The sequence below is a fragment of the Aulonocara sp. 'chitande type north' Nkhata Bay genome, linkage group LG2 (genome assembly GCF_057382095.1).
Source record: "Aulonocara sp. 'chitande type north' Nkhata Bay isolate Kocher_YH1m ecotype deep benthic linkage group LG2, A_spYH_male_GT1.1, whole genome shotgun sequence".
NCBI classification, from domain to species: Eukaryota; Metazoa; Chordata; class Actinopteri; order Cichliformes; family Cichlidae; genus Aulonocara; species Aulonocara sp. 'chitande type north' Nkhata Bay.
In genome coordinates this window covers 25,295,847-25,306,786 of record NC_141345.1, presented here as the reverse complement: position 1 = coordinate 25,306,786, position 10,940 = coordinate 25,295,847, and the positions used below count along the sequence as shown (strand labels likewise).

At 41.2% G+C, this 10,940-nt stretch overlaps 3 protein-coding genes across 3 annotated transcripts; 1 reads left to right on the top strand and 2 right to left on the bottom strand.

Moving 5' to 3' along the window:
• The first annotated feature begins 181 nt into the window (after positions 1-181).
• LOC147337914 (putative UDP-sugar transporter protein SLC35A4) lies at positions 182-1,632 on the top strand. The gene has a single exon (XM_086312803.1). The coding sequence runs from the start codon at positions 190-192 to the stop codon at positions 1,165-1,167; it is 978 nt and encodes a 325-aa protein (XP_086168929.1). The 5' UTR covers positions 182-189; the 3' UTR covers positions 1,168-1,632.
• Positions 1,594-4,630, bottom strand: LOC147337913 (uncharacterized). The gene is made up of 5 exons (XM_086312804.1): positions 4,268-4,630; positions 3,467-3,586; positions 3,130-3,297; positions 1,787-1,937; positions 1,594-1,703 (listed from the first exon to the last, which is right to left on the bottom strand). The coding sequence occupies exons 1-5, from the start codon at positions 4,628-4,630 to the stop codon at positions 1,627-1,629; spliced, it is 879 nt and encodes a 292-aa protein (XP_086168930.1). The 3' UTR covers positions 1,594-1,626.
• A 134-nt stretch (positions 4,631-4,764) lies between these two features.
• Positions 4,765-9,616, bottom strand: LOC147337912 (kinesin-like protein KIF17). Its single transcript, XM_086309202.1, has 11 exons — positions 9,590-9,616; positions 9,415-9,460; positions 9,263-9,330; positions 9,131-9,181; positions 8,888-9,016; positions 8,730-8,804; positions 8,561-8,643; positions 8,347-8,457; positions 7,992-8,120; positions 5,148-5,287; positions 4,765-5,063 (listed from the first exon to the last, which is right to left on the bottom strand). Exons 1-11 carry the CDS (start codon positions 9,614-9,616, stop codon positions 4,765-4,767), a joined length of 1,158 nt encoding a protein of 385 aa, XP_086165328.1.
• Between the last annotated feature and the right edge of the window lie 1,324 nt (positions 9,617-10,940).

Sequence of the window (10,940 nt, the reverse complement as noted above, 5' to 3'; positions counted from 1 at the left end):
TACATCTTTATTGTTCAGCTAAAACATGCTACATAGAGAAATATCTATCTATTGTGCAATTACCATTTAAATGGCTGTAATTTGCTGCTTGTCATTTCAAAGTAACCTTAAGTGGGGGGGTTGATGCACTTTAGCAAAGCTTGAGGTTCAGATTGTTGGAAAATAAGTATTTATTGTGTGTCATCGATTATGATTGTGATTGATAATGTGGGGCCCAGTCCCCCAGCAAGGATTAAGAGGCAGTTGGTGAAAAGAATTAGGTGGGGGTTTCTCCTGGGGCTTATGGTTCACATCTATGGTTCTCATGCACCACTCATCACTCTCACTAAGGTAGATGGTAAAGTCCCTTTTAACCCTTCCTCGTGTGTTGTAATGATTGAGTTAGCTAAACTGCTCATCTCTCTGATGACTCTTGTTCTCACTGGTGGTACATCAAACTTGTGTGCTTTTCCACGCCTTGCCTTCGTGGCACCCTATGCAGTCCCTGCTATACTTTACGCCCTCAACAACAACCTGGTTGTTCTGATGCAGGCCTACATGGACCCAAGTTCATTCCAGGTACTGTCAAATCTTAAAATTGCCTCCACTGCCCTGCTTTACTCCCTCTGTTTGGGCAAGAGCTTCCGGCCTGCTCAGTGGTTAGGCCTGGGGCTCCTCATGTTTGCAGGCGTGTTCCACAGTTACAGTAACCTGGATTTGGAGGAACCTGAAAAGGGTGAAGCTGAGGAAGTTGAAAGGCTTCATATCACAGCCTGGGGGCTTTTCCTTGTGCTGGTGTACTGCTGTGTTTCAGGGCTGGCAGCAGTTTACACAGAGGGGATACTGAAGAGCCAGCAGCTTCCCCTGAGCCTACAGAACCTCTACCTCTATATATTTGGTGTGGTAATCAATGGACTGTCATCTTTTTCCTCTGCGGCAAGTGACAAAGGCTTTCTGGAAGGCTACTCGTGGGTGGTTTGGGTTATCATTGCAGGACAAGCAGCAAATGGACTCCTGATGTCTGTGGTTCTCAAACATGGCAGTGGGATCACCAGACTGTTTGTCATTTCCTGCTCCATGCTGGTTAATGCTCTGTTGTCTTGGTCCACCTTAGGTTTGCAGCTGACTGCTTTATTCCCAGTACCTGTTGCTATGATTGGATTGGCAGCTTACCTTTACTACAGATAGTGCAGTCTTTAATAAAAGAACCACCAGCACAGTTTGACCCCACAAAAGCTCTCAGTGGAGGCTACCTAAACTTTTGTTTTTTAGGGTTTTTTAATGCCTTATCTTCCATCTGAAACTTGAAACTCTTCTTTTTTTATTTGGATTCAACACGTGTTTGTGACCATATTGCTCATACCTGTTAAGTCATGTTGCCTAATTTGACTTTCCGATTGTGTTACACTGCAGTAAATTCAGATCAGACAGTAAACAAATGTTATATGGAGTGAATTATTTCCGATGACTGCTGCTATTTTTTTTTTTTTTTTCATTTTTTATCACCTTCTCTGCCAAGAACAACATCAGAGATAAAGTGTTATGCAGTGTTTTAATAACCAATAAACTGTCAAAAAATAGTTTTTTTATTTGACATTTATTTCTCATGATTTACAGTCCGCACACTGCTGCGTAAAGACATTCAAGTCACACATTCAGTGTTGACGGGGGATCAGCCATGGGATCACCTTGTGCAGCTAGCATATCCTTCAGTTCTGCTGCTGCTGTTTAAATAAAAAAAACATTTTTTTAAGCATTTAGTTATACAACCACACATCTAGCAAAGGTTACATAATTTCAAACTGACATTTACGGAGTTGCTTATTCTCTGCCTGCAGCTGCTGGTTCTGTGCAGACAAGTAGATGGCATCCTGCACCGCTTCCAGCAGCACACTTCTGTATCTGCCCTCTGAAATCTTTCTCTGCTCTTCGCCTACCTGACGAAACACTCTGAACGCCTAGGGAGATAACAGCAGGGGGGCAATGTAGAAAGGATATCATTTAGTAAAGCTTTATACAAGTATTTTTATGAAGCAGCTAACAAAGTCATTTTATATAGAGCATAGTCTTCTCTTTAAAGTCAAAACTGGTATTTGCTTACTATGATCAATATCAAACTGTGGTCTTGTAAGCTGCCTTACAAGCTGTTAACTTCAAAAACTCATCTTCTGAGTATGTGTGGCTTTCTTTCTGTGGATTTCTCTGTAGGAATAACCTACTCTTTTAAATGTCACGATGGTCTGTCTCGCTTGCATTCTTAATTGCCATGTTTATAGCAACACACAGCAACACTAGGCGAAATGCTTAATAATTTTAATGTAAGTCTGAAGTACTAAGAGCAGGAAAAGATGCAAAATATGAACTTTATATACGTGACTCCTCCCTCCTCATACAGCTGAATCAGCAAATATCATCACTCGGGGGGGATGTGTCAGCGCTGCATTATCCATCATCAGAGCATTACGGTCTATGGCAGTGCTTCCAAATATAAATATGTGATGTTTACTGTACATAAATCCTAACGGATACAGGAATATAGTAATCAACCATACAAAGATACATATTTTTAATAAAGTTATACAGTAAATTTAATTGCTGTTAATTTGATTAACTTTCCATAAAACATTTACAGGCAAGTTCATACGCATGTTTACAATAACTTGTCATCACTATGTGTTGTCATGCCCTGTGATGACCTGGCTGCCTGTCCTGAGTGTATCCCCCACCTTTCATCAAAAGTTAGCTAACAGGCGCTAGGATATAGATACTGTCTTTTGAGCTAAAGGGAAATCTTGTATTTGATAGCTCAGCTACTATAAAACTTGTTGCACATTTTTAAATCAAAGAGTTAAATGTCAGCTTGTGTTTTACGCAATTGTAGTTATCGAGAAGAACAATATTTACATGCATAGCTACGACCTCTCTTAAATAATCTGGAAATCCAGACGAATTGATGACAGCTAAAAATTTACACATGGTATTGATTTCCAAGACTGAGTCACAAATTCTGATCGTCCTTATGAAGATAGAAATGTAACTTTGGTGTTTTTAATTTCAGAGGCAGTTCAGGCAGACATGAGTTTGCTGAAAGTAACAAACTGATTAAATGTGAATAAGTCCTGTTATTTGAATCATGGTTATTTCTCCCACCTGCAGGCTCTCCTCCCTGAGACAGTGCAGCTCTGCTCGGTGTCTGTCATATTGATCCTGTAGGTCTTTTTCAGCTTGCTGGGCCTCGGCACGCAAGGCCTCTATCTGCAGTACTAGGACCTGTCTCTCTCTGGTCAGTACCAGCAAGTCCCTCTGAGGACCTTCTTTCTAATACAGGAATGCACAAACCATAAAATTATTCAAGAAAATAACATAATTATACAGTGAATTCCACTGCTTGCCATAAATCCAGCCTTGCATTAATTCAAACTGACTCAGCAACCTCAGTTAAGATGGATCACAAACAGAATAGTGTTAGTGTATCTCATTATCTCACCGGTAGGTTTTCCTGTGCCAAGTCTCTCTCCATCTTCTCCACCTCCTGCTGAATTAATCTCCCATGATCCTCCTTAAGTTGCCTCCTCCGTTCCTCTGCTTTGTTGTATTCCAACTGAGACTAATCATTAAATTGGCAAAACAAATGCCGTTGTGTGGGCTGCCCACTCTTGTGCACATAAATAATTTTTAGATGGTGAAAAGATTATTGATTCAGCCTTGTTACTGCATTATCCAACCACATGCATGGTTTTGGAAAATGCCCAAACCCCTTTTGTTCTTGCACATTTTAACATGTTGTCGGAAAACCAAATCTGGACGTCAGGTTAAAACCTAGAAGTCCAAGAAATTCGCTGTAGACTTGCGTCGATCAGGGCAGGAGTGTTGAACATCTTCCAACATTTCAACTGTTACCAGGAGCCAAATTGAAGTGGAAGCTTAAAACTTTGATGAGTTGGTGTTTCAACCGAAGTGAGCTGAAGGTCAGCATTACTCCAACATCATGCCTATAGAGAGGCTAGATGGAAGCTGGTCGTGCATAAAAGACAAACACCTACTTGCTTGGAGCTCACTGAAAGGACTAAGTTCAGATGTTTCAAAAAAAAGAGTAACACTGCTCATCTCATCCCCAAGGAAAAGCATTTCAGTGGCAGAATCGTGCTATGCATATGCTTCACTGCAGCATATGTGGGACTATATTCCCCATCTACATCATAGGGTATTCAAGTAGTGAAGGGGTCTGAGTATTTTCTAAATGATCTGTAATAAATTAGAGTTTGTAATGCCAGATGATGTGCTTTACTTGTTGACAGGCAGGGGAATTCCCAGTAGCAGCTCCACTCTTGAGTGTCTCCTCCCTGAGAGCCTCCTTCAGCTGCTGGATTCTCGCTACTCTCTCCTGGACCTTTTCTGCATTCTCTTTACCTTCTGGGAATATGAGAAACAAACAGAATACGCCGGCTGTGGTTAGCCATATGGAACCGTGACTTTTGAATCTGAGTATTTTACCTGTAATATGTTCTTCCATTTCCTGCCTCAGCTGGTCCTGTAGACATTTCATTGTATCTGTACCCTGCCTGCTGTTGGGGTGATGATCTCCAGAAAACAGCAGATTGCTATTTGAGGTCTTGCAAGTCTGCCAAGTAATATAAAACATGGAGCTCATTTTATTGTGTTGAAGACACTTTGTGTTCTAGTTTTTGCTACACTTGTGAATAAATGTAATAATTCGGATATAAACCTTTATTTTGACTTTTATCTTTTCTGATTCTTCCCGTCTCTTCTCCCATGATTGATTTTTCACCATCTGTTGTGGTGATCACAGCACAGACTCAAACTCATTATTTGGGAAGCATTATTTTCCATGAGGTTGATTTTATGAATTACCTGCAGGTTTTGCGTGAGCTCGGCCAGCTTGTAGATGCTGTGAACTTCACTGTCCCCCTGTGACATTATCACGCTTCTTAGATCAGTGATGCTGTCACGAATCTTTTGCTCAGTTGCCCTTGGACTCCAGCAACCAGTGGTGGGCTTAGTTGCAAAACCTCTCACTTTCTGGGCCAGATTTAAAGCAGAAGGTGTCTCGTTATCTAGAAGACCTGAAAGAAGGAGGGTTATTTTTGTTTTGTAAATCACACATGCATATTTATTTCTTTGTATGTTGATGTGGTGTAGCTCAGTACCTTGAGGGTTAATGCAGTAAATGAGGACAGTCCTGCTATTTCCTTTTAAGGCATCATTAAGCAAATGAGGCAGGAGGCTCACACTGATATTAGCAGCAGGATTTGGGATTTGGTCCAGGACCTTCAGCAGTGGGTTCACTCTGAAAATATATATCAAATATCACAAAGTGGATATGCTATCCAACCATCCAGTTATTTATATATTTTTTTTTTTTTGCCGTTAATCTGGGTTCAGGTCCCAAAGATGCCCAGACCTCCCTCTCCCCATCCACTTCCTCCACTTCCTTCAGGGGAACACCAATACATTCCCAAGCCAGCTGAGACACATAATGGGCCTGGATCTGGGTCTTCTCCTGGTAGGACATGCCTGAAACACCTCATTCAGAAGGGATCCTAGTCAGAAACCTAAACAACCTTAGCTGGCTCTTTTTGATATGAAGGATTAGCAGCTCTACTCGGAGCTCTTCATCCTGTCTCTAAGATATCAGGACATAATATAATATAGTAATAGCATATAATATCATATCAGAAATTAATCTGGGTATAAAATCAATACATAAAGATATCTAGGCCTTTACAGGTCTTTTAAAATGAGGTAAAAACAACTTGAGCTGAATTACAACACATGACAAATTACATCGTATTATTATTATTTTATCAAAAAACTAAGGCAAAATGCAAAGGAAGTATCTGAAAAACTAAGTACACCATCCACCCATCTTCATGTTGCAGGGGGAGAAGACTTAGCAGAGAAGCCCACACCTCCCTCTCCCCAGCTTATCTGAAAGAACACTGAGCCAACAGAGAGACATCATCTCTCTGGCATGTCCTGGTCTGCCCCGGGGCCTTCCCCTGGTAGGACATGCCTGAAGCATCTCACCTGGGAGGCATCCAGGAGGCCTCTTAGTCAGATACCTGACTAACCTCAGCCAGCTCTCTTTGATGTGGAGGAGTAGCGGCTCTACTCTGAGCCCCTCCCAAATGACTGAACTCTGCACCTTACCTCTAAAGGAGAGAGCAGCCATGCTAAAAGCCAATTCCAAATGACCTGCTGAGATTGAAAAGGCGGTTTGTGTTGTGTTCATGCTCTAGCACACCGACATAAGAAACCATGCTGTAAAATGTAGAATTAATAATTTTTAGCTTGAATAAAGCTTCTACTCATAAAGAGAACTGATATCAAAAAATTACATTTCTGAGGCAAATGCTGTCCTCCCTGTTGATCTGACCTAATTAACAGGACCATATAACTGCAGACATTTTTGACTCATCGCAGCCAGAAAAGTACAGGTTTTACTAATGAGGTGAATGCTTTTATAACCTCTAGATTGGACTACTGTAATTCTCTTTACTTAGGCCTCCAACTCTCTGCAAGTATGGTTCGTTTGTGAAGCACTTTGTTGTACTTGTGACTTTTAAATGTGCTATAGAAATAAAATTGAAATTGAAATTGAAATTGAAGGCTGCAAGATACTTCAGGCAATCACTCTAGTGTACTGCGGCACTCGCATTGGCATACTCCCCTCACATACCCAACACCCTTTTAATCATGCTGGTATAAGCTGTCAGTTCCCTGCTCATTCTTTCACTGCCTGCCTGTGAACACTGCTTTCCCCAAAAGCTATGCCGCTACTTCCTTCCATTGTTACTGAACATATTTCAAAAGGCCATCCCCCACCCCAGCATCTACCTGTAGGCTCTGAGTCAAATTCACTCCCTGTTGAGTTGGATATGTTTTCTTGTAGAGATGAAGATCTGAAGCTGGTTTGCTGAGTGAAATAACATTAGTGTCATATAGATTTTTGTTTGCAATGATGATGGACAGGCTGACAGATGAGGTCAGGCAGGAGTGTCCTTGGACTATAGTGTTTGTAGGCAACATTGTGGTCTTTAGTGAGAGTAGAGAGCACGCTGGATGAGGTAGGGTTAGAAGCAAGACAGAATACATGTGTGTGAATAAGAGGGACACCGGTGGAAAGGTGAAGCTGTAAGGAGCAGAGGTGGTGAAAGCAGATGAGTTAAAAAAAAAAAAAAAACTTGGTTTGTTTCAACCATCCAAAGAGGTGAAGAAGAGGCAAGTGGAGTGAGCGGAGACAAGGTTCAGGGGTGGTAAAGAAGTGAAAGGGAAGGTTTACAAGATGGTAATGAGACCTGCTGTGATGTATGGTTTGGAGGTGCTGACACTGACATAAAAAAGACAGGAAGCAGAGGTGGAGAGTCTCAGATTTTCAATAGAAGTGACCAGAACGGACAGGATTAGAAATGAGAACATCAGAGGGACAGCTCAGGTTGAGTGGTTTGGAGACAAAGTTAATGAGGCAAGGCTGAGAGGGTTTCAATATGTGCAGAGGAGGGATTCTGCATAAATTGGACAAAGGATGTTGAACATTGAGCTCCCAGATGGGAGGGAAAGAGGAAGACCTTAGATAAGATTACAATCCAAGGGATAGTGTGAGACGGGGGGCAGATGATACACTTTGGCTACCTTAAAGTTGTTTATAGGACAGATATAGAATCACTTTTGACTGGTGTAGATTTGGCCCCAACATCACTCTATTACAAAAACACCTACTCAGAAAGTCACAAGAGGTACATTCCTCAACTACAAGAATCCATCAAGAAAAGCAGTTGTTCCTACAAGAGGATTTTGTTCAGGAATAGCAATATATACTACTTATCTCCTATAATCTATGCCTACAGCCAGAGGTAAAATAAATAAATAAATATAGCACATCTCCCTCCAGATGATGACCACAATCAGAATAATGCTTTATCAGTTTGTGGTAGATCATTTCAAGTTCCACTTGCCCATGTAATAGAGATCTCACTGGCTATGTCACTGACCCTCTGAGGTCAGTCCTACTGGCTCCTCCTGCCAGGCTGAACAGCTGAAATCTGCTGCGGCAGACATCTGACTCCACCTCCTCTGGATGGAGTTTCCACTCAACAGTCACCATGAACAGGGAGCTACATCTGAGAGAAACACAGCATAAACATTTGACAAGTTCATATGGAAATTTATGAAAAAAAGGGCAAGCTGACTGACACCGTGCAGAACAACTCAATCATAAAAGCCAGAAGTAAATTTTTTATCGCTCAGGCACTTGGATTTATTGCAATTAACCAATTTAATGAATGGATCCAAAGTGATTTTGTAAATGGATTAGAGTTCATAAAAGTTGTGCTTTGTATGACCTACCGGCTGGAAATGGAGCCTGTGTTCGCCTTCAGTGTTTCCCTGCATGTTTCGTACAGGTTATAAGCGTCTTCAGCTGAACGCACACACACCTCACATAATCCTCCTATGAGACTGAGAGAGAAAAGCAGGCATGAGCATATATAATACAGCTTCAGTGTGTATATGTTTTATATGAGGTCTTTGTTTATCATTAAAATGCAAAATTGTGACACACCTTCCAAGCGCTGGATGTGTTACAGGTTGTAGAGTCTGTCTGTTGAGGCTCAAGAGATCCACTGCACTGCCGTCTGGATAAAACTGACATTGAAAAACATTAGCTGTCATCATGTGTTTTATTGCATCTATTATCCTTTGGGGCTCTGCTACTGAATACAAGGACAAACCTGAAGGGATGACACAGAGATGAATAACTCGCCTTTCACTCTTGACTCCATACAGCTGAACAGGTTAGCCACGACCTACAAGCAAATCAAGGGTATGATTGAAAATATAAACACATAAAATCTGCAAATATTAAATGCAGTTTTGTTTAGAGCTCCACCTGTCTGATGACACTGCTGTCAATAAGAGCTCTCGTCGTCTCTGTGGAGGCTCCACATATCAGCAGTGCTGCGTTACACCCACTGGACATGTACTCGGTGAGAGGCTGCAGGAGCTCAGGGTGAAAACTCTGCAGATTTACACTCAAGTCTTTCAGTTTCCAGCCATCAAAATATCAGGTAGTGAAAATATGTGCAGTGGAGCAGAAAAAGGTTAAAATAAGAGGTCAGGAGCTGTTTTGTACCTTTATGCTGTCAACAGTCACGACTTGGTCGAAAGAGAAGGCCTTGGCTGCCTGTTTGAAAGAATGTAAGCAAGCTTGAAAGCAAATTAACAGATACTTTCTGAAGCATGTGTGTGAAGTCAAATGACTTACCTCATTATTTGATGATTTGTAGTAAACACTATGTCCTTCTTCATCAATAACAACAGATTCTTTACTCTCTGTGCATTCAAAACCGAGTTACAGTCATTCTCCAGTGACAGTATAGCAAATATACAGGTATACTGTCACTGTCCCAGCCTTACCTGGTTTTGTTGTAAGTACAACTCCCACTCTCACTGCGTCAGCTCCCTAAAACATTAAAGATCAATGACAGAGACTCCAACAAGAGTGCCTTTAAATTCTGCATTATTCTGATGTAAATATACCCCTGCTTTAAAAAGATGCTATTTATATACTGTGTAGAATATGAATACTCACAGGTGCATCCATGTTAACAGTGGCCATCCTGCGTCTGACAGCCACTGGCGCACCTGGATTTCATTTCAGATGGATGAATTATTAATGATCCAGAGGCTACTTCCACTGAAAGTGAGCAGGGAAAGTGAGCAGGGTTCTGTTACCAAGACGGACAGAGCGGTCAGAAATGGGGTCACTGATCAGCAGTACTATCTTTTTAGGCAGGGAAAAATAAAATAGGATTTATGAAGACTCGCTCCATGATCACATATACAGTTTGTACACACTAGAGAAATACAACAGCCGTGACAGTATAATTAAAAACTCATTTGTCTTCTATTGCCCTTTTTATGAGAAGGCACACTTTATACAAGGGTTGTAAGTTAAATAATGGCTATACAATGGTTATACCATGGTTAATTATTAATTGCAAGAACATGCTGCTTGTGTTCTACTGACTTAACCTTGTAGGAAACATAAGGGTGATAGCCATTATTTATTTGAAAAATTGGCCATATATATAATATCCATTGGACCCAGTATTTTGAGTTTATTATATTTCGGTTTAATTCTGCTTCATGGATTGTTTTCTTTTTCTCGTAGTGATGATGATTATTATTAGTTTCTTGTTTCTGTTTATCCGTGCTTAAGGATTTGTTCTCGGTTATATCTCACGTTTAGTTTAGTTCAGGTTCCATGTGTCATTCTCTGTCTGTCTGTCTCTCAGTGTAAAGTCTGCGTGCTTGTTTAGTAATTCATGTTTCCTGTTTTATTGTGAAAGTCTTGTCTTATGTTAGTGTGTGCAGCTTGGTTCCCCCCGTCTCGTTAACCCTGATCTCTCCCAGCTGTGTCTCCCTCCTGTTGGCCATTTCCTGATTACCACCCTGTGTATATTAGCCCTGTGTTTTCCTGTGCTCAGTGTTGTGTCGTACCCTCAGACCCTGCCTGTGTGTTCCTGCTTGGTTTCATGGTTGGTTTGGTTTTTGTTTCATGCCAGCAATAAAAGCTGTGGTTTTAGTTACATTTCGTCTCGGAGTCCTGCATTTGGATCCACATTTCCACCTGCCTGCACACAGAGCCCTGACAATAGCAAGAAGGCTCCTGGTCTGGACTCCATCTGGGAGTCCAGACCATGAGTTTCCCCGTGCCTTTGAGGGTTTCTTCCAGGTATTCTGGCTTCCTCCCAAAGACGTTCACTTAATAATTTAAGACTCAATTGGGAGAGCAAAAAAGATCCACAAACTCTTTTAATAAATAGTTAATAAGTTGTCAATAGACTTCTCCTCTACTCTGGATGGATTCAAAAGACTTCCTCACAGCCCTGAAACTTTTTGTTATAGATTATTATTATTATGAAACCTCTAATTAGACC

Bases quoted from the DNA above. Each gene is read 5' to 3' on its own strand.
- LOC147337914 (XM_086312803.1), top strand. From the start codon at position 190: ATGATTGTGATTGATAATGTGGGGCCCAGTCCCCCAGCAAGGATTAAG.
- LOC147337913 (XM_086312804.1), bottom strand. From the start codon at position 4,630: ATGAGCTCCATGTTTTATATTACTTGGCAGACTTGCAAGACCTCAAAT. The intron at 3,587-4,267 runs GTAAAGCACATC...TTTAATGATTAG, and splicing joins ATTCCCCTGCCTGTCAACAA to TCTCAGTTGGAATACAACAA. The intron at 1,938-3,129 runs GTGGGAGAAATA...TTATCTCCCTAG, and splicing joins TCAGGGAGGAGAGCCTGCAG to GCGTTCAGAGTGTTTCGTCA.
- LOC147337912 (XM_086309202.1), bottom strand. From the start codon at position 9,616: ATGGCCACTGTTAACATGGATGCACCT. The intron at 9,182-9,262 runs GTAAGTCATTTG...TCTTTCAAACAG, and splicing joins ACAAATCATCAAATAATGAG to GCAGCCAAGGCCTTCTCTTT. The intron at 8,805-8,887 runs GTGGAGCTCTAA...ATTTGCTTGTAG, and splicing joins ACAGCAGTGTCATCAGACAG to GTCGTGGCTAACCTGTTCAG.